This window comes from Sinohyriopsis cumingii, chromosome 15, assembly GCF_028554795.1.
Source record: "Sinohyriopsis cumingii isolate HCF-2022 chromosome 15, ASM2855479v2, whole genome shotgun sequence".
NCBI classification, from domain to species: Eukaryota; Metazoa; Mollusca; class Bivalvia; order Unionida; family Unionidae; genus Sinohyriopsis; species Sinohyriopsis cumingii.
Window position 1 is genome coordinate 133706567 of NC_142975.1, and position 23731 is coordinate 133730297.

The 23731-nt window shown below is 37.5% G+C and overlaps 1 protein-coding gene across 1 annotated transcript in view; it reads left to right on the forward strand.

The window, feature by feature from the left end:
* LOC149782811 (Fanconi anemia group A protein-like) overlaps positions 1–23731 on the forward strand; it is a 293000-nt gene that overhangs the window by 116311 nt on the left and 152958 nt on the right. The window contains exons 20-21 of the mRNA XM_089934328.1: positions 293–436; positions 10841–10968. Coding sequence (XP_089790454.1) covers positions 293–436; positions 10841–10968 — 272 coding nt within the window. The remainder of the gene's footprint in view (positions 1–292; positions 437–10840; positions 10969–23731) is intronic.

The window sequence follows — 23731 nt, forward strand, 5'->3', positions numbered from 1 at the left end:
ATGTTGCATTACATGTGTGAATGTGCATTCACAAGCTGACATGTCAGCTACCCATGTAAGCAATATCAGGCCCACTTGGTCCTCTTTCTATAGTTATTATAATAATGGCTGTAAGAATTCTTACATATAATTTGAATAATTATCATAATGATGGCTTCTGTAAGAATTCTTACATGTAATTTTACTAATATTAACAATGGCAGTACTAAGAATGCTTGCAGGTAATCCGAGTAATTATTATAATGCTGGACAGCTTCTTGTTTCAATAATTTAAAGTCGATCTTACTTTCAGGTGTGATTATTGATGATGATGATTCAGATGTTGTTATGAGTGATACATTACAACCCCCATTGCACCAGTTTAAAAACCTGCTTGAGCAGTTGACAGGTGTCATCACAGACAAGAATTCATGCCATGACAAGACAAAACTTAAAGGTTTGATACATATTTGGGCCAAAGAACTTGGTCATTGCTGTTGTATATCATATTTGTGTCAAATAACGCAAGTGTCAGGACATGTCTTTCAGTATATTGATGATCAGTATGAGATGTTTTCTTGTATGATTTCTTCATATTTTCATTAGAAATTTACAGGATTTCCCAAGCTACCAGGAAATCGGGGAAAAGTTGGGAGAAATGATAAATTCTTTTCCCGACTGTGAAAATTCCTTGAATTTTGCAAATATTGACGAAAGTTGAGAAAAAACCTGGAATTTTCCTCCACAACTTGACGCCAGAAACAATTACATAATTGAGTCATAACTGAACTGATCGTGAGTTAAATTTATCTAGTTCAAACCAGAATATTAGGAGGTTGCAGTATGGATCATTTGGGTGCTTGCCATAAATATATTTGTTGAGACAATCCAGGTGCTCAGTGGATTAGATTCGTCTAGTAGATTTTTTGTTTCACAGACAGTTCGATATCCATATCTCTTTTTATATGGAAGGTATGAAAACCAGTTTAGCATCACAAGAGGAGAACATGGTGGCGTTAAAGCATGGGGGCTGGGGCCGGTTTTTATGTACAAATTTAATACCGTTACCAGTGACTTAGTATATAAAAATCATACACAGGTGAGTTCAAAATGGTCCATAGTTTTGGATACCTATATTAAAAAACAGCATAAGAATATTATCCACTTGAACAAAGAAATCAATGGCAGTTCATAGCAGAAGAAGTTTATGCACCCCAACCCAAAATTTCTACCTGCAATCTTTATGTCAGAAGGTCATTTTTGACACTATGTGATGCTCACAGTGCAAACACAAGCCCTTTTCCTAGATGACAATTGTGCAAAACTGTGTACTAAACAGGTCAATGCAGCTGAAAATGCTGCAATCCAAGCCATTTTTGAGATGTTCTACTTGCCCCAAACCCATGTGTTTACTGCTATGGGAGGCTAGCTCTTCTTCCTAGCCAACTATTGGTATTTCACTATCAACATACTGCAGAGTAACTATGGAAGGTGTACATGCCTGACGTCAATTTCAAGAACAGCACAAGCCTGAAACACCTAGTTCACAAATATATCCACATCTTTAAATAGTAAACCATAAAAGCTTCAAAAGTCACACTATAGCCTTAACTTAAGAAATTTGCCAGGGGCCAATGTATGAAACAGGACCCAGCCACCATAGCTGCTTAGAGGTCAGGCTAGCAAACTTAAACATTGTTAAATTGAGTTATACCTGCATAAAATCGATATGAAAAGTATTTATTTTCTCAGAAATCATTAGTTTTTAATCTGCTGGAAGATGATACAACTAATGCATTGATAAAATTTGAGCTGGTACTAGTGATTTTGATTGCTAGTTGCAAAAGCACACAGAATTTCACAACTGTCATTTTCAAATATTGTAGAAAAAATTAAATGTAAGTTGTATAATGGTTGTAATTAAAATACAAAAACGAAAGAGCACAAAATTCTCTATATTTATTCTGAGACCTACTTCCGGAGTTTTGTTGTATCACATGATTACCACGTTGACATGTGCTCTCATGCAAGGAGGATATGAAGCAGGGAACCAGACTACTCTGCTTGATGAATCAGACTGGCCAAAATTCTTATAGTTGTTCTTGAAATAAATATGTTGAGAATTATATGTTCTTTCTAGTTTTTGCAAAAGGTATCAGATTTTCATTTAATATGATTGAAATTTTGTTCAACGACATTAAAAAGAAGTTTGTTTTTATATCACATGACTATTGGACTTCGATGTCATTGTTTGAGAGTTGTGAAGTCATGTGACTATTAATGCAAATGGCGAGTGCCGGGTCAGGTTTCATCTATGCTGAGTTTAGTCTAGAATGCAGGAGAAATGGGAAATTGTCGTCCTTTTTCTTATATATTATGAAATGATAAGAGCCCATGTATCAATACAGGTTTGGGGACTGGTTTATTGAACTACAAGGAGACAAGTTGATTTTACAGCTTTGGGGACTGGTTTATTGAACTACAAGAAGACAAGTTGATTTTACAGCTTTGGGGACTGGTTTATTGAACTACAAGGAGACAAGTTGATTTTACAGCTTTGGGGACTGGTTTATTGAACTACAAGAACAAGTTGATTTTACAGCTTTGGGGACTGGTTTATTGAACTACAAGAAGATAAGTTGATTTTACAGATAATTCAGGGGCCCCGAGTGGGGGCCGAGTGGTCTAAAGTGCTCTCCGTTACGGATCACTGCCATCTCACCTCTGTCTGCATGGGTTCGAGTCTCGGATTCGGCCAGTGTGGGTATGTTAGAAAGCTTGCCAGTAGCTTCTCATGGGTTGGTGGTTCTTTCCCGTGTTTTCCCAGATTCTTCCTCCACCAATAATACTGGCTGCCATGTATAGCCTATCGTGTGCTGAAAAATGGCGTTAAACCCCAAAACAACAACGACAACAACAACAGATAATTCAGTCCTTCTTTATTCAACAATATATAATTTTAAAGGTCTTTTGTCAAAATTTAAATCAACCCATTTGGTTGAAAAATCTTGTTTTGAGATTTTATTGGCACACATAAATTCAGGGTTAAACTTTTTTTGTTACAAGATAAGATTCTAATATTTTGCATTTATTGTTTTTTCTTTCTTCATACTATGATAGGAAATGTTTAGTTTCTATAAGATGCACATATATTGCTCTGGAATTCTAAAGGAAACAAAATATGCTCATTATGTTGTTCCCACATAGCAACGTAATGCAGGTCGGCAAAGAAAAGTTAGGATTTGTATTCTGTACATTGAAATGGCTTTAAATGTTTGTTTTGTGTGACTCATTTTGTGGTTTTTTTCATGATCATCTTTTCTGACATATATATTTTCGAGAGTCTTGAAAGAGAAACATCTTCAGATTTGGAAAATGCATGTTTTATAATCCAAATGTTCTTTAATTCCATTCAGTAATGGTCATATGTTAACCTTGAAAAAAATTAATTTCATCTTGGAAAAAACCTGGAAAAGACCTGGAAATTTATATTTAGAAAAGTGTGGGTACCATGAATTTAGATAAATTTAGGAAGGAGGCCTCATTTATGGGCATCCAGCACCACCACAGCTATGGGAGGGAGGGTAAAAACCTTTCAAAACACAAGCAAAATATGATTGAGCCCTGTTATGGAGCATGATTGCACTTCACCCACCCCATTTGGGGAAGGGTTAACAGTGTCCAAAAACCTGAGGCCATTCTGCGAGCCATTCGCATAACCCCAAGAGGTTAGCTCTTTTAGTTATGAGGAAAGTCCCTTCAGCTCTAGATCTAGATCACCATTGACTTTAGCTGATCAATCATTGACTGGTTACCATTCACTGTGTACAGGTCACTGGTCACTGGGTACTGCTCACTAGTAACTATCCACCTATTACCAGGCACCAACTACCAGTCAGATTACCGCTCATAGGGCACCAACCAATACCAAAGGTAGGTAAAGAGATAGGATCAGATTCGCACACACCCCGCCTATACATTACCTATTATTTTAACCACTTGGACAGGAGAGGTCATCAAGGAAGGATCGGGTTAGTCCCCCTTCAACTAAGAGGCCTTTTTGAGTGACAAGGCACTACTTTTGGACCTTTCAGCCACTTTATGTGAAGAGTTTCAGATTGCCTATGTCCCAATTTCCCAGGCTTCCTGCCCAGAGATAGTTCAGAATCTAATACTTTTGTATCCCACTGAAGTCTGGAACAGGAAGATGATAATGTCATGTCAGTTATAGTAGACTCACAAGAATGTGCTGATGATCAGGAGGATTGGGTACTCCTTCCCTTCCTAGGATCTCCAAGCCCTTGCGACCAAGTATCCCAAGCAGTTGAAGGGGAGGAGACAGAGACATGGTCATTTCACAAGGCTGTTAATGAAATGCACTGTCTTCTTCCCCAATTTGTGCCCTAAGACTATGTGTCTGGGTGTCACAAAGATCCTTTCCAACATAGAAAACCTTTCGTGGGTGAAGCCTAGACCAGACCTATGCATATGTCCTCACTCACCCATGGTCAGAGAAGTTGTGCATATGTCCTCACTCACCTGTGGTCAGAGAAGTTGTGCAAAGGTTGGCCAAAGTCCACAGGAAGGTGAGTCAAAATAAGGGTGGTCAGTCCCCCTTTCGATTCTGAGATGCTTAGTCTCATATCTAGTTATAAAGTTCATTTGTCATTCCATCCAGTAAAGCCTCACTCCACCACAACCCCAGATGCCATGTCTTTAAAAGTGGGATTTCATTGGGGTCATTTGCTGACCTCTCAGTTAAATCATTAGAAGCATTAGATTCGAAGACCAGGTCATTAGTGACTATAGCATAACATGCTGATCTGTTCTCAGCAGCTTCTTACTCTTACAACACAGAGGTAATCTGTTTTCACACCAATTCTCAGTTTTTCCACCTTAACTCTTGGTTTATCTCCAACAGTCTATCTGCCAGGCAAAGTTTTTATATGTTTTCTTGCAAGTTACAAACTGGATCATCCAGGTCCAGCACTGATCTGCTTCTGAGGTGTACTATGCAGTGTGGAGAATCTTCTGTGATTGGTGCACAAGGAAATGCACTAATCCTAGCCACCCCTCTCTTGTTGCAAAAGCCGATTTTCTACTCTTCTTTTTTGAGGAGAGAACTTATTTAGTCTCCACAATCAAAGGTTATAGGGCTACCTTTTCAGACACACTTAAGTTCTTCAAAGTTCATTTCATAAATACAGATTGCAGTGGTGGATCTTATTAAGTTCTTCATGCTACAGAGGTCCTGTCTCACTCATTGACACCAATATGGAACTTTTTGTGTATCTTGTGGGCACTGCCAAAAAAAATCATGAACCTTTACATGAGGCCTTTTTTGAAAATCATACTTTTAAAACAACTGAGGAGGTATGTCTACACTGCTATGGGAATTACAGTTCTGTTTCCTTGTTATGTCAGCCAGGTTTTCTTGCAAATATATAACAACTTTCGTCACTGATAGAGATCCTCAGTCTGCATCTGTGATGGGGATGATCAGGATAGACTCCTTTGCCCAATGTGGACTTCCAGGTTTCATTTAACATTGCTAAAAGGAGAAGGAAAAGGCATTTTCTCCCCATAATGGACTCAGCTGATATTTCATCACCCACTCGCTCTTGATGGATTCCATTCACCATCAAGTGAGTTAATGGGTCTCTTGCAGAAAGAGACCTCTTGTTCATGAGGATAAGCACATGAAGTAAGAGCTGTCTCTACTTCCAGGGCCTAACTTAAGCACTCATCTTTGGGCAGTATTATGGAGGGTGTGTTTTGGCATTCACACATAACCTTCTCTTCATTTAACCTTCAGTCCTTAGATAACAGAGCCAGGGTATTTTTTGTGTAGGTCCTATTGTTGCTGGACATACAGTGATCCAGACTGCAGCTTTATAACAGTAGTGGAGTGGCTGAGCTGCAAGGTAATTTTTCCATATTGTACTCCTTTAAAGTGCTTTAACCACCCTCCTTACTGACAAAGTCGGCTTAACAGTAGTGACAGGTAGGCTATTACTGATATTAAAATGTAGTTTTGATGGGAGTAAAACTAATTTTAATGATGTAATACTTACCTGTCAGTATTGGATGCTGTCCTCCAACTCTGCTCTGATGCCCTTCATTAGCCACAAATTCATTAAAGAAAAAGGACATGGTATTGTGTATGGGTTGATGATGTAGGTCAGACTGGGTTGATGTATGGATTCTAAAAATTTCCAGAACAGGAGGATGATGCATCTAGTATGGATGAGGCTTTTCCATTACAGAAATTGAAAGCTAAAAAATAGTGACAGGTAAGTATTACATAATCAACATTAGCTTTACTCCCTAGAAAAACTACACTTCATCAGCAATTCATTCATTAGCCAATACCGGATTTAATTACTGAAGCAAGTGATACAGCTTTAAATGAGGCAAAAATCTAGCTTGTATCAGACCATGAATGAAGATGAAACTAGTGACATAAGCAGAAATTCAAAGTATTCCAGATTTTCTAGAGAATGTGTTTCTTGATACAATGCTGTGCTGATATGGGCCCATGACATAATTGCTGTGAAAATTCTGCACTCCAAATTGACAAAATTGCAGTAGATCAGATTTTGGAGGATATAATGGGCACTGATAGAAAGAAAAGTACTTCAGCACCATTATGATAGACTTTTGAATAGAATATAGATTGTCAGTGTAAAAATCAGACTAGATGACATGAAGCCACTTACTTAGACATTTAATGAGTGACAGCCAGATTTAGGTTTGTATTTTATTTCAGAGCACTTTGGCTGTCTATTGTCTGGCAATGGGTTCAATCCTCATACACCATGACTAACATAAACATGATGACCCAACTAGAGGTGGTCTGCTAGACTTGTCCAAAAGAAATGCTCATTTGATTTAGGACTATAATTTTGAATGCAATTGAAGTTTAGGAGATTAACTACTCTTCGGAACAACACACTTCCCCCACCCACATTTTGTAAATTCACCTCACTTTCATAGGCTGATCATATAAATATATGTAACGTAAGTGGTAAGATATGGTTAACTTAATTTGTCAGACTAAATTACATTTTTGTCATCCTGTAAACTATTTGACCCTATCTGAAACAATCCGAGTCTAATTCAGCAATGCACTGCAGTGGGTTTATTGTTGTTGTGAAGTTAGGGGAATTAACTTCTGTGAAATATGAATGGCTTCTGTTGATATATTTTTTATCAAAGAATAACTTCCATGTCTGTAATGTATGGCAGTTTTTATTTATTTGCTCTAGCTCACAATGTACACCTCTCCTTCGTTAACTCGCACACATCGGAGTCCAAAAACATTTCCAAACAAGATTCCTTTCTATCTTAAACATGCAACATGTATTTTGTGAGCCAATCGTTTACGTCAAAATTCAATTTTTTTATTAGTAAAATATGATGCTGCGATTTCATTGCAAGTAATAGTGAACTTGTTATTATCCTTTAAGATATCTCTACGTGCGATTTCAGGAATTCTCTGAAACTCATTTTCCCCACAATGGTCCATATCTGTGAAGGAAAGTTCTTTATTTTATGAAGTTCTCATTTCACTTGGTTGCCTTGCTTTTGTTGCTCATAGTTATAAATGAGTTGTTTTTTTATAGGTAGTTTAATTAGACTGTTTACACAATAACATTTATAAGTGTTCGATTGATCAACTGAAATGAGGTAACTGACACGAACTCAGCCACTGGTTCTTTATTTGATTCATAAGACATAATTATGGTGATAAGGAGACCAGCTTTTTATTTAGTGCAACAATACAATAAATGCTTCCATTAGTCCAATATCAAAACATGGTCAGCACTGAATTATGTTCTCAGAGAAACGCTCGCAGACATAGCTGTTATGGTAGATTGACACATTTTACGTTTAATTACAAGAGGACACATTGCATTTTTGATGATTACACTTAAAAGGAACTAAAAGATAGAACTAGAACACAAATTTCAGTTGATTAAAAAATTATTTAATTTGTATTTATTTAAAGTGCTGCCTCCACCAGGCATAAGTGACATTTTCATTTATCAAAATTTCCTGAATATCGTAATTACAGTGTACTAAGAATGATGTTTGGAAAGAAAATGTAACAAATTATGACTTCTTATTAAAAGTTGATATTTCATAATGTTGATTAAAATTTCCAGGTTCTAACATTTTCAACAATAAAATGAGTGATCTTTCAGTTTTCGTTACCCATTTTGATATGAATTTTCTTAAAGTTCAACAAATAGGGATACATTTTTTTGGTATTTTCTGGTATAATAAATGGGATCCACACCTGACCCCACATTATAAGCAGGTTTGCGTGTTATGAGGGCTCAAGTTATCGAGGGAGTGGTGTGCTCATTGCTGTTGCTGCAGTTTACAACTTTAGTCGGCACATACAAGTGAGCATTCCATGATATGATTGGAAATCTTATATTTTCACATGTGAAAATATAGGAATGAAAAATATATGAAAATTATTTCACAAAAAGTCTCCATATTTCACATTTAAGTATATAATAAACCAGGGTTTTCACAAGTTTCTGACATAAATGTCATCAGGTAAATGTTCTTGCAAAATATATGAAAGGAAAGTCATCAGCTTTGAACGTTTTGAACATTTTCATCCACAGAAAGCACAGAGCGTAGGACATTTGGATAAAATAAACAATTTTGTTGAGATGTTCAAAAGACTATTTAATATGCTCCTAGATAAATGTTTTTATCTTAGAAGGTTAAAGTTAAATTTCTATGGCCAAATTCCAGTGGCTTAGTTATGATGTTCCTTTATCACCAGGTTTAATTGCTTATGAGTTTGAGTTGTGTGGTTCATCAGAGGAAATTAGCTCAGTTATACTACTTTTATCAGCTGACATGTTAAGGCCACATAAACAAGGGTAGCTGTTTGAATAACAAATGCATGATAATGCCTTATTCATAAAATTAATTTAGAATCACAGGTTCTTGATTCAGTGCAATTAAAGCATAAAGAGAAATGTTTTGGGTTTGTTTGATTTTTTTATTAAATAATTTATAAATATAACTGTATGTTGAATAATTGAGTACAGCTTGTACTGATACGTCCGATTTTCGTTAGGAACTTCTGCATTTCATTCAAAAATGTGTGAAAAAAACAAATCTCAGAAATAAGAAAAACATGATTATTGACAGTTTTGCTCCATCCAAATGAATAAAGTTAATAATGGACTAGTTTACTTGTTATTCTACAGAGACAATTTTATGATTCACCAGCTATTTTGTGGGGCCCTGAGTGGTCTAGAGCGCTCTTCGTTACGGATCACTGCCATCTCACCTCTGTTTGCGGCAGTTCAAGTCTAAGATTCAACCAATGTGGGTATGTGAGAAAGCTTGCCAGTAGCTTCTCATGGGTCGGTGGTTCTTTCTGGGGTTTTCCCAGGTTCTTCCACCACCATTAATGCTGGCCGCCATATTTAGCCTATCATGTGCTGAAAAAATGGTGTTAAACCCAACAACAACAACAACAACCAGCTATTTTGTTGCATGTTGACACAAGTCTATTTTTTTTCTTCATGATGACATGCATTTATACAAATGTCTCTGTACAATTTCATGCAAGTTGAAATAATTTTTCTCTGAACAATCATACCAGTATATATTGTGTACATAAAACTTATGAAAAATAATGAATTTTACTTTTTTCTAAGTTGTAATGTAAAAATCCCTATTTCCTATTAAACATTACAATTTTTATATGTACAGTTTTGTGGAAGGATGTACCTCCCACCAAAACATAAATCTATTGGTGTGATGTTAACATTAAGTAAATTCTGTTGGTAGAGCCTTAAAAGCTCTAATCACATCTTAGGGTGGCTAACAAAACTGCCTCTCCCAGTCCCATGTATATTTTAATGGAACAGCCCTTTAATATTTGATTTCTTTTTTTAGAAAGCAAAATTCATGAAGCTTAATTCTTTATAGAATGCTGGCAGAATGAGATTATTTTTTCTTCTGGTAGCAACTACTGTAATAATAATAATAATAATAATACTATTTCACATTATTCAACAACAACATTTACAGGTACAGGTATAACATGCCTGATGACATCTTAATGGCCAACATAGTGGCCATCTTGAAAGTATTGTAATTGCTACAGTAACTCCTCAATTGATGGTCATTAACCAAAGGGCTTTTCTTATATCTAGTTAGTCCTAAATTAAAATGGTGCTGACCTTACATCCATTTTGGCCATCTTGAAATCTTATTATTGATGATGAATATCATAAAATGGTTTCAACACTAAGCAGTTGAGAAAAAACTTATCATGGATTCCTGGAAATTCTTTTGGCCTGTTGAATCATTCTTTTCACGTGACTCTTGTTTTAAGGAATGTGATATCCATTTCAGGTGGGCTATCAGAGTTTTGAAAAGTAGAATGCCAGGTGTTATTATTCCAGATAAGCATGCTCATGGGTTACCATCTCTATTTTTTTAATTATAAATATTCTAATGAATAAAAGGTACAATTCTACATGCTTCGTTATGATTATATTTGTCATGTAATGTGGTACCAGTCTGGACCTCGTGTGAACTAAATCATTCCATTGTATATCGGTAGCTACATGGACTAATGGAATACAATCTGAAGCTTGGTGTTATATACTGTGGTTCCGTATATAATACTGTTCTCAAAATATATTGTGATTTGACATGTACCATGGTTCTCACTATGACATGGTTTGGTGTATAATGCAGTTATCAACCCATTCTACAGTGTTATAACAAGGTGTAGCTATATATAAGTTTTGCATGACTATTTTAAGTAATCTATTTACTCACTGTTCAATATTTTAATGTTATTTTTTTTCAGTCCCTGAGCTTTTATCCATCATTCAAGAGAAACTAGACAATCTTTCTACTTTTGGGAAAAATGAAGATATCTCCCATACTATTGAACTGGACCCCACTAGGACTCAGATTGAATTTCAAAGCATTCAGGTATGCTAGTAAATGCTTTGCCAAATCTGTTGATGTAGCGATTATATGTTGGATCCATGTTTCGTTGCAATTCCTGGAAGCTGTTGTAGAAACTGCATAGTAGGCAAGGTTTTGTTATACTGTGGTATGTTGTAACGGGCTATGTAATTCGTAGATAATTAGGCAAATTAAGGTGTAATCTTAAATGGTTGGATCGCATAACCTTGAAAAATCCTTGAATTTTATGGGTTACCTTGAAAACTTGAATTTTGAATAAAAGTTGTTTTTATCCTTGAAAATCTCTTGAATATTTCCAACATCTGTAACTTCTGCCAGAATTCCTTGAATTGATATCAAGGAATACAGAATCTTCAAACTGCATCAGATATATCACTTTTGACATTCCGGACTTCTTCAAATACATTCCCTGATCACATTGACATTAGGTAAATAAACTTGCTACCAAAATCTGGCCCTCCGAAAAAGAGGAAAATCATCTTTTCTGTCTATATCAAACCGATGAAGGACAGTAACTTACCATTGCTAGTTTTAGTCTTTCACTACAGTGCAGAGAGCATCACACTGTTATCTCCCAAAAATCTGTATTCATTGTTTTCAACCATCCACCACACTTTTGAGGTTGTTAATTACTAACAAGGAATTTGCCACAGGTTTTTATTATTTTTACCTATTTTTATGTGAATTTGTCACATTCATGGACTTATTTATTTTGACCATGTGTACCAACACAGTATCATTAATGTTTGTTGCAGTTCAGGTTTTCATGCTTGCTGCATTTTTCTTTCACTTGGTTATTAACAGATGTTGGTTTTGTGACTTATGAACATGCTGGATTAGTTAATTTATTAATTTTTCATTCTTGTCATTTCACTTCAACAATGAAATGTCCCAAAATGTATAAAGCTTCAAAGGAGGTACACAACATGTACCTTGAATGAATTTGTCTACTTAATCTGGGACTAGCAGTGTATGTGCAATCTGGTCAGAGGATATTTGGTTCACTGTTCTGTGGAAGAGAGTGAAAAAGGGGAATAAAAGGATAAAATCTAACGCCAAACAGCCAGACGTTTTGGGTATGCAAAGACAGAATCAGTTGTGAGTTTGTTGGTTCTCCCACCCAAAAATGAGACATAAGAACACCATCTGCCACCATTACATCAGCAGAATTGAAAGAACTAAGCACTGCAGTTTTGCATCTCCTCTGTTTTCAATGCTGTTTTTTAAGCTGCAGATATATTGCCAGGTGCAAAAGGCGATGAAGCAGTTACTAAATATGGGGCAGTTTCTGCCTGTACATCCATATTTATGTAGTCCAGTGCGAGCAAGTAAATTTTTAATGTTGGCACCACATACAGGTCTATTGGGCTATTGAATGTGGACCCTGATAGGGATCCTACTGATAGATCTGTCCATTTCAACACACCTGCTGCATGGCTGGTTCCAAAGCCATCTGTATCATCTGACACCAATACTGATCATTACACTGGTGAGCCAGCCATCCTCTCCATTACAACAAATTCATCCTACAGATCCAGCTATTCATAAGTTCATGGCATACCCATTGAGACACACGGTGATGACAGAAATGCCTCTTCCATACTGCTGGGCATGTTCTATACAGATACTGAAGTAAAGCTGGTCCAGGATAACCCACACATTTAGTGTGAAGATAAGCCTGAAAATTGAACGTATTTCGATCAAACTATGGAGAAGACTGAGATTTAAGGCTGCCATTGAAAAAACGTACCATGTGTTGCCAGCTTCAGAATGCCCTCCACTCCCTGCCGCCATGCAGGTCTATAAAGTCAAGGCCTCAGTAGTTTTAGACAAAGAAGTGTAGAGTCCCTTCCTCTGTCTTCTTCCACATTTCTCTAGAATTAAAGAAATTGCAAACTGTTTAGCAAAGACATTTACATCTGGATAGCACTTAGATGCCTTTCAGACTGAACTCCTAGCCTGAATCAGGAATTTAATGGCTGTAAACATGCCAGGGCTTAATTGTGTTTCACATTACATCAAAAATGTTATGTAATATTTTAGCGCCATCCTTGATGTTGAACTTGGTCTCATTAGCAGCTACCGTATATACACCGCTCCCTCGGATAACTCACGATCCCACTTATAACGCGGTGTCTGTCTTGGCTCCCGATTTTTCCAGAGAAAATGTATTTAAAATATCTTTAAAATATGCTGAACATGAAAAAATTACGATAAGAATTGATAAATTAAACCTTGATACATGAATGGTTTTATCATCGAAAATGGTGATTAATGCCCGTAAAAATATAATCCATATTTTGAAATTTGCAAGTTCTAAAGAAGAATTAATTTCAGAGATCTCGAAAACGCTTAATCACGCGTATTTGGACGCCAATTTTTGATCTGGGACGCAGAAAATCACTGAGGCGGGAGTCCTCTGTACGCATGTAATAGGTGCACAGGAAAATTCAAAGATTTGCTGGTCCTGTTTCAGCCACCTGCTTTGTGGGAAAATGTGTTGATCAGTTAACTGTGCTGATATTTACAATGACAGAATTCAGTGACTGAAAGACTCTTTGATGTACTGTTGCCATTTTATAAGAGTACATTAAAAAAAAAAAAGAACATGATGCAACAGCTAGGCGGCTAGTTCAAAGGCTTTGACTAGCGGCCAAGTGAGAAAATGTACTGATATTTAGTGATTGACTTCAGAGGCAGAAAGACCCAGTTTTAAAATCCTAGCGAGACCTCTGTTTAAAGATATCATATATTATGTAAGTTTTTATGATAAATAGTTGTCATTATACTGTAAATAAACAGTCTGGTGAAATAGTGATCAATGAAAACTTCTGGTAAATGCTAACAGGTGGCAACAGAGAAGGAAATAAACACCAAGTAAACGTCTTCCTGTGTGAAAGTCACGTTCTAATCCTTTAATTCCGTTTCAGTGTAAACATTATAATCACAACATATTCTGTTCATTGAAAACATGAAAAGAGTCAATCGACCGTCACATCAAAACCCGTGAGTACTTCTGTGAGAACCTAATTACATGTACATGCCGGCTTTGTTTTGATCAACAACTTGGGGAAGTGTTTGTTGCATTAAAAAAAAAAATCGATTACAAGAGACCTTGGGTGCTGGATTAAGGGTCTTGGAGCTGCCTTTGACGTAAAGCAAAACAGTAACAGAGACAACGACGATGATAGTGACTTCGAATGTTTCAGTGAAACTAATGTCATTTATGCCGAGGCTGTTTGGGAGAAATTCGTACAGACTCATGGTCCTGAGATGGGCGTTTCTCTTGATATGGAGGAGTGGATTTGTGCTGACAATGATTGCCCCACAGCCGAATACATGTCAGATGAAACTATAATTATTTCTATAGCGAACAAATTTGCAGCAGAAGATGATTCTAACTGGGGTAACACAAGTGTTGAAAGTGATGCAGACGCAGATGTTCCACCCCCCACCCCTCTGCACAGGAAGCAATCCAATATTTTGATATTGCCATAAGGTGGCTGGAGACCCAAAATGTTGACTACGTAAAGCTCATGCAGTTGAGAAATCTGAGGGATTTTGCTCAGCTGCAGAGAAACCAAGGAGTAACACACACAAAAAAAAAAACTGATTTTTTCAAAAAGTGAATTGATATTTGTCAAGCGTGGCACAAACAGCAAGTATTAACTTGTTCTAATTTACGTTGTTTTAAATTTGTAGACCAATTAAATACATCTGTACTGATTAACCCTTGTTTTTTTTGTTTTCCATTTTACTTCTATCACATTCAAAAATATTTATCTATTGTTCGATTGACACAGTTTCTCGAAAAGAGTCAATCTTTTGTATATAAAAAAACGTTTAATTTGGATCAAACAATAAAACTAGAATGTATCCAATTCAACATAAAAATTAGTGACGTAGTACACAATGTGTGAAGTGGTACACATGTTAAGCGAACGGAAACCATGTGGAATAATGTTTTAGATGATCACCTCAATATACTGTAATTTATCCTGAAATTAATGTTGTCCTATGAGGAAATAATAAAGTACACCGTTATGAAGAGATATTTATTAACATTTAATCTCAGAACGATTATAAAGTGAGTATTCAACAGTATAATCTGCCTACCCCGCCCCCCCCCCTTATTTCTCCGTTATGTCGTCAATCACTTTATTGGTTTTGGGCTTATTTTATAGGTCCCTCGATAACTCGCGCCTCACTTATAGTGCGGTCGATGTTTCTGGACCCCGATGTGCGCGAGTTATCGAGGGAGTGGTGTACTCGCATGCAAGCCAAAGACTTTAGGAAAATATAAAGGCCTGGAATAAAGGGGGAGGGTTGCTTTTCTGCATGCCAAGGTCTAAATTTGAAAGTTTTTAAGATTTTTTTGGTAATTACCATAATGGCCGTAAATTGTGGAACACAAAAAATAATTTTTTTGATGTCCTAAGACTTATATGTATGTAAAAAAACGTCATTTTCAGTGTCCCAGCACCTAATAAATTGTTATAAACTACTTTGATTGCTTTTGTTATTATTTTGCATGTGCTTATTTTCTGATTTCTCCAACATGAAATTAAATAAAGATAAATAAAGACCTCATAATTCAAGGGTTGGTTAGAGATTTCCCGGGAGACCAGGCTGTACTGTAATGTATGCTACTTACACAGTGCTAATCATGTTTAGCATCACTTTATTCGTTATTTATTCCCAAACATATTAGATGCAGATTTTGCTTTATTCATTGTTTTGACCAACTTGCATTCTTCCAGGTAACACCTCAGCTAGTCGGTAATAGCCGTTTCATTTACATTGATCCATGTGCTCTTTTTCATTGATCGATGCTAGAAGTTGAGGTAATCTTTATGAAAAGGTACACATGTTCAATTGCGCAAGTCACATATCCAGCATAACTGTTAATGTTCATGAAAGAATGGTAATAATAAAAGCCAAAATTCTGAATATAGATCAACTAAGATCATCATCAATCTATATTTCCACACAATGAAAAGCTGAATGTCTCCTTTGTATATAATTGGTGGACTTTTGTTTTCTGAATCAATACAAGGCAGTTAATCATTAAAACCCTGAAACTGGTTTGTGTTAAGAGGGAATTTTGTGCGGTAACTATACCAGTACTTTTTTGTGTGATTGCCTTTCACTTCATGATATTAGCTCGATTACCACTGTTTTGTAAAACGGGGTGTAAGTTCACATACATCAAAGCAAACTGTAACTCAGTTTTTATGGTATTAGCATAATTTTTTTAGCATTATTTCAGAAACTTCATTATTTATTTTGGTGATATCATTAAAGTTCATTGCAGTGGTGCCCATTGATTTGAATCCATGTGATGTACTTCATTCAGCATGTGATAAAACCTACAATGTACATGTGGTGGTGCAGATATGTAAACAAGCTCACTAGCCTAATTGTGAGAATTTAATCAAACTCCATTGTTGCTCATTGTTGTCATCCTGGGATCACATTTTAATGAGTTAGGCATTTATAATTTCAAGGTAAAATAAAAGCGTAATTACTGGTGCACTGATATAAAAAGTCTAATGCAATAATGCATAAATAAGCAATAATTGAGCCAAAAGAGATTGGTAGTCATACATCAACACGTGATTGCTCATCCCAGCATAACTGTATTCTGGGCTGATCCCAGCTCAAGTAGAATTGGTGCTAGGCTGATCCCAGCTCAAGTAAAATCTGTGTTAGGCTGATCCCAGTATTCAAGTATATTCTGGGCTGATCCCATCTTCAAGTAAATTTGTGCTAAGCTGATCCCAGTATTATTGTGTATTTTTGGCTGATCCCAGCTCAAGGATAATTGGTGCTAGGCTGATACCTGCATTAAAGTAATCTAGTCTGATCCCAGGTTCTGTAGACTGCTAGGCTGATCCCAGCTCAAGTAAAATCTGTGCTAGACTGATACCAGCATTCAAGTCCCAGCTCAATGAAAATGACCGATTCCAATCTTTGCTAGGCTGATCCCAGCAATACAGTATATTCTAGGCTGATCTCACCTCAAGTAGAATTGGTGCTCGGCTGATCCCAGCTCAAGTTAAATATGTGCTAGGCTGATCCCAGCATTATTGTATATTCTGGGCTGATCCCAACTCAAGTAGAATTGGTGCTAGACTGATCCCAGCTCAAGTAAAATCTGTGCTAGGCTGATCCCAGAATTATTGTGTATTCTGGGCTGATCCCAACTCAAGGATAATTGGTGCTAGGCTGATCCCAGCATTAAAGTGCATTCTGGGCTGATCCCATCTTAACTAAATCTATGCTAGGCTGAACCCCGCATAAGGGTATTTTGGGTTGATCCCAGATTCATGGAATAGAGCTAGGCTGATCTCAGCATGATGAAAATATTCTTATATTTTTCCTATTTACAACTGTAAAAGAAATGTAACTAACAGGCATGATCTTTACTTTATTAGCATAGCTCATGAGTATCCAATTGGGGAAAAATGCCAAATTGAATTTGATATTAAAATATATATCAAATGAGAGCCCCCAAGAGGATGCCAGTTTGGAATGTGAAAATCCATTTGAAAGGACTGGTGTCCAAAGCACATGATACCAAATGTATGTACACAACTATTCCTCTGCAGAAAGGAGTCGGTTAGGGTGAACTCTGATGTAGTGCATATAAAATGACATCATCCTAAAGTCCTAATTAGATGGTCCTCCATACCAACTGCAGCTGCAGTTGTGGCTGCTTGCATCCGAAATGAATGACTAGAAACATTGTACTCATCATCGCCAATGCGTGCCAGCAGGAGCTTCAAGTACAACAGAAAAAGTTCACTACTAAACGGATGGCCTATGGAATCCACAAATAAATACGCATTTGTCCCATGACCTTCAGCCAAAGCACCTTGCCATTGCTGACTCAAATATTGCTCCATACAGGAGACTGGGCACAACTGAAAGTTTCAGAAGAATGAAATCTTGACTCCAGCACAAAATATGACCAGTTTTAAAGATGGCAAGGTCAGTAAAACATAGATTTATCTGTTGTAGATGTCACATCTTGAATCCTCGGGTACTTGCCTCAAGAAATGCTCTGCAATGGTCGAACTGTGAATTCACCACATCGCAAGAACCCCCCCCCCAAAATGCCACCAGACACATGCACTGCAGTGACAAATCCATCTCTGGTGAAAATACTTCCTCACTTAACATAGCAGACAACTGCACCACCATCCTGTATGTAATAGAAAATCTGGGCTTACTATTCGAAATGTTGTTCCTTTTTATCCCACAAATTATACACTGCAGCCTGTTAGACTCCAGGAAAGGGATATTATGTCCCGCCTGTAGGTAATGGAATCGAATCCTTTCAAGGTACAGATTAATTGTAGAATACTGCAGCTGTACCCTAGTGTGACAGTATGTGACAAAATAAATCAAAACATCTTTTGAAAGTATGTGCAGAGAGTAAGCATGCCCAACAATGCCAGACATGGCCATAAAATTCACCAAACATTAGGAAGCCATTTCTGCACACTGACCTAGTATTATTGGAGACTGATAAACACCTCAAGTCCTGCACGCATTGTGTCAGAACAGCATCAACTCAGTAGCTGGGGGCACACAACAGGAGTTTGATCTGCTTGGGACACCAAGTGTCAGAACTTCTTGTTCTGAAATTGAGAATTAGCATTAGCTGTAAGGTTGTCCCTACCAGGTATATGGCGAGCCTGAATAACGAATTGTCCTTTGGCAGCACACCATATTAGTCTTCGAACAAATTTCATTATAAGAGGTATTTTTGGATCGGCCTTTGTTAATGATTTCATCAGATGCAGAATTGTCACAATTCACCAGATATATTGTTTTGGTCCACTGATTTCCCCATTAGCACCACCAGTCCTGCACATGTTGTGTCAAAATGGCACACAATATCCAGAAATGTTTGTATTCCATACCACTGAATGACAGTGGGAGAATGATGCAAGATGGTCACATCTTCAATGAACCCATATGAAGTGCTGTCCAATAAATCTATATGAAGAGCAGTGCCATATTAGTCTGTGCACCCATGAGACTGCCAAGCTGTGCACACACTATCCATAACTGAAGAATGACGTGTTCTAAGATGGTCATGTCTTGCATGCACCCATATGAAGTGAAGTGCTCTCCAATGAACCCATGTGAAGTATAGTGTCCATATGATGTAGACATCTGTATTGGTCTGTGCATCCTGAAGACCTGAAAGAAGAAGATTGAAAAGCAGAACCAGGAAGCAGGAAGTGCTATGTTGTTGTGCAAAACAGCCTATGTCAGCACAAAATTAGAAACTGGAAATTGTATCACTCAGGTAGATACATTTCTCAAAGGGATACGACTGACACCTATCCAAGACCTGGAAAGTACTGTCTGATAGACATTGCTTAGCACCCTGATGCTGCACTAATCCTGAAAAGTATGAGTTTTGAATAAATGAGGATTAAAACCACATAGCACGAGCAATGTGTGCAAGGCTTGGTTGAACTCCTGCCTAGTTATAGGAACACCCCCCCTCCAAGAGGTAAGGAAGAGTGGTTCCAAAAGCCAGACAGGTAATTGTAAATAGTGATGCTGCACATGGACAGGGCACTGGTCTTGTACTTTTTGGGATATGACACTTAGGCAAAAGTGTGTAATGTGTAAACTCGACAACTAAACCAATGCCACTGATCTGAACCCAAGAGAGCTTAAGTTGGGTCTCTGCAACCAGGTTGTCTGTCATTTCCCTTGACCGCAAGAATGCATGAAGTGCAAGGAGAAATATGGACTTAAATAGAGCCATATGGATGGCATCGTGAGTGAATCTAGGTAGGACTAGAACAAGTTTTTTGTAGAATACATTTATCAGTGGTAGTCTGCGGCAAATGTTTGTAATTTTGTGCATAAGTATTTGAATAAGAAAGAAATTGATTGGATCAGGATATTGTTCAGTTTCTGTAAATAGCCAAGGGCCGAGATATAGGTATATATGGTAGATATCGCATAGTGTTTTTCAAAAAGGTATTAAATGAAAATTGCCAAACTGGTACATGGAGAAAAAAGGATAGTGCTGTGGAATTTTAAATTGGTTGAAAAATCAATGTAGTGTTTACAACTACACCTGTAAGTTCCATGGAAAATGCAGAAAGAGCAAAATGGACAATTTGATTACTCCCAGTCGTTAAATTCGGTAGTTCTGAGACCTGTACTGGAATTCCCTCAACATAAGGTGTGAGCTGTAGGAATCTGTGCACCTTCTTGAATTTGTTGGTGAAGACTCTGATGCACTGTCTCCATGAATGGCAAGGATTCTGCCTGGTATATTGCGACTGTCACTGAAGGGATGGAAGTTGTCTTCCCCTAGCGCTGCATTGTTGTCCATGACTGGGACCTCCGGCAGCAATGATTCTGCATGCCCCAAAAAATAGCTTGTCAGATTGGTCTATGCTTTCCTTGTGCCACTATTCCTGGAGTCAATCAAGGAGTGAAACACTTTCAGATAATGTAGCCAGAGTATTATGCAATACCACCTACGTCCTTGACAGTTGGGTCACTTCAAAATATTAGGACGTGTTAACGACACTTCCAGTTGCACATGGGTGAAATTATCTATTCCGATAACTGTTTGATTATCATTAACACTGTTTCTGCTACAGTCCCCTGTTGCTGCTACATTCCCTGAACAAAGGAATTGACAAGACTTTGTTAATCCTGGGCTGAAATGAATGCTTCGAATAGAAAGTTCTTGTCTAAGTTTGACAGAGACCAGTTCTCCATAATGACACATTATAATTGGCCATTGATGGCGAGTAATAGGGTCGACTCAACTGTTACGACACAAAATCAGGAAGATGAGCAGAAAGTCTGTTTGCACATGGAAAACCACCAGATTCAAATCCAGCACAAATCAGCACAAATCCATAAGAAAAGTTTGATGCAGAGACTCTAAATCCCTTGTCTGTACCATTGAAAAGCCATAGAGGTGAAAATCTACATTCGTTGTCTGTACCTTTGAAAAATCAGAGAAGTGACTGATAGCATGGTACTCTATATGATCATGCATTGTTACGTAAGATTATCTAATTTGGTTGGCTCTTTGAATTCTGCTGCCAATGCCAACTAATAGAAACAGTTCTGCTCATTCCCCCCATGTGATTCTCCAACAAGCCCCATGAAGACAGCAAGTAAGAGGCTAATAACATTCTCTTGCATAATTCCCTGTCTGCCTCTCAGTTTCAAGGTACATGTACAATACCCCTATCCAAGCGTTAGCCACTGACTAAGCCTTATAATTTGACATTACATCATCTTACCACACCACCAGTTCCTCCCTCAAACCGCATTGCAACACTGGCAATGTGTACCTACAATAATTCAAGATCATCAAGTTGTGCATGAACTAAATTTTAACAAATTTTCATTTTAGAACTTACTGTGTGCATCTTGTGATGTCATCTCAGACATGTGGTTCAGCTTATATGCAGGTCATGCACCTTTTAGTGTTTATACCTAGTATTCACTTGGGGCGGGCTTATACACAAATGAGCTTATGCATGAGTATATATGGTAGCTTACCCAAAAAAATTGGATAATGATCATGCCTGCGAACTGATGGCTAGAATTGCAGATGTGACCAGGAGAACAGCACGCCATTCTATGGTGAATGCTTTGAATGCCTCTGCTAGCTTGGACTTTGTTCAGCAAGACACAGATCGTCATTTTACATCGTTTAAGCCACACCATTTGGGTCACCATTGCTGTTTGCTAATGCAGAAGTGAGGAATGTGGAGATAGGTATCTCAAGAACTGACTATCCAACTTGCAATTCACCCTCAGCAGTCGTGTAAGCCCATTCAGTCTCAGCCTCAATGGAGATATGATCAGAGACAAATAGATAAGGGATTATTTATTGCCCACTCATAGAACCAGTCTTGATCCCAAATGTTAGGTATTTTAAACCAACAGTCTCCCACTATCAAGCAACTTATACTTGCATCGCTGTTTTCAGATGTATTAAGGATTAAAAAGGACATTTTCTTAAATTTATGAGAACAAATAGAAAATATTAAAGGTGTGGCAGGCTAGTGCTGCTTACATATGACCAGTCTGCAGCTAAAGAAATTGTCCCCCAGGCCTCAGACCAACATACTTTTCAGGAAATTATCACTTACTGGTTCGGTTTATCTGAGACAGTCACTGTGTGTGGTTTACCAGGCCAGTTTGTGCTCTGAACTGTCAAACTTGACTGGATATGCTGCTCTGGTTCCTTGATTAATAGAGGATGTGTTGAGATTTACACTGCTTGTACTTAAGCACTGCCTCAGCATTTCTCCTTTCAGAGTCTGTAGCTCCAGTATGGATGAGACTGCACCAGGTGGAGTGACCCTCTGCAGAGTATTCCCATGACTCAGGGTCAGTGTTGAAGTGTTTACAGGATGACCTGAGGGAATCTTTCAAAACATTTCTTCTGACCAATCTATGATTGCTTTCCCCCCTTTGGCTCGTCATAGAAGATCTTCTGTGTTAGTTGCTCTTCTGACAACTTGGGGATGTTACCTGTCCATCTAAATAATGATTTCATCTGCAGAATGTTGATGCTGGGAATGTCAGCCCATGTGAAAATCTCTGTGTCCTGCCATCTCATTCTCATCAGTTTAATCAGGCAGCCTATGTGAAAATGGTTCAGCTTGTTGGCATGGCGTCAATACCATATTTGCTGGCCTGTAAGTCTATGCAAAGTAGAAATTGAATGAGTGAATTTTGTAAAATGTCCATACTTCATTTGTATATATGTTGATGCTGAGTATAAGACACGGCCAGATCAATACCTCGTCTTGATCTTTTTCACTTCATTCCACACAGCATCATAAATTTTATCCTATCTGTAACTCGGTAACCTTTCAGGTCAGGATCATTAAATGTAACTAAAAGTACCTAATTTGTTGGGACCCAGAGTGGCCAAGTGGTCTAAAGTGCTCACTGTTCCAGATCACTGCAATCTCACCTCTGTATGCATGGGTTCGAGTCTCAGGCTTGGCTAACATGGGTACATGAGAAAGCTTGCCAGTAACAGCTTGTGGTTCGGTGGTTCTTCCTGGGGTTTTCCAGGGTTCTTCCTCCACCAGTTATACTGGCTGCCATGTATAGCCTATCTTGTGCTGAAAAATGGCATTAAACCATTCAACAACAACAACAACAACAACAACCTAATTTGTTTCACTTGAAGTATTTTAAATGTATTATGTACTTTTAGTTACATATAATATGGCTGATCTAAAAATTGATTGAGTTACAGATAGGATAAAATTAGTGATGCTGTGGGGAATTAAACTATAGTAACTTCTGGTTTCATCAATGTTAAAGGTATCACTGTATGCTATTTTAGATTATCAGCAATAGGGAAATTGCATCATTAATGCTAAAATGCTTTCTCCATATTTTTACAAAGAGAGTTACAAAGAGAGAGGCATATGTATTCCATTGCATTTTTCTTCTTGCACCTTGTGATCAAAATAAAATATGGCTCGATATGAGAGAGAGAGAGATTTCAGCTCTTCCTGATTTTTTTTGTTTCATTAACTTTTTGTCCCTGTTTAGCTGAAGCTTTTGTCAAAGAGGGAAAACATTAATAAGTTAAATAGTAAATGTCAGCTATGAAAATACATACCATACTCCGTCAGCTTATCAGCAATAGGGAAATTGCATTACTAAAATACTTTCTCAATTATTCATTCCCCCTCCCCATTTCCACCTTGCTGCCCACTGTTATAATAGT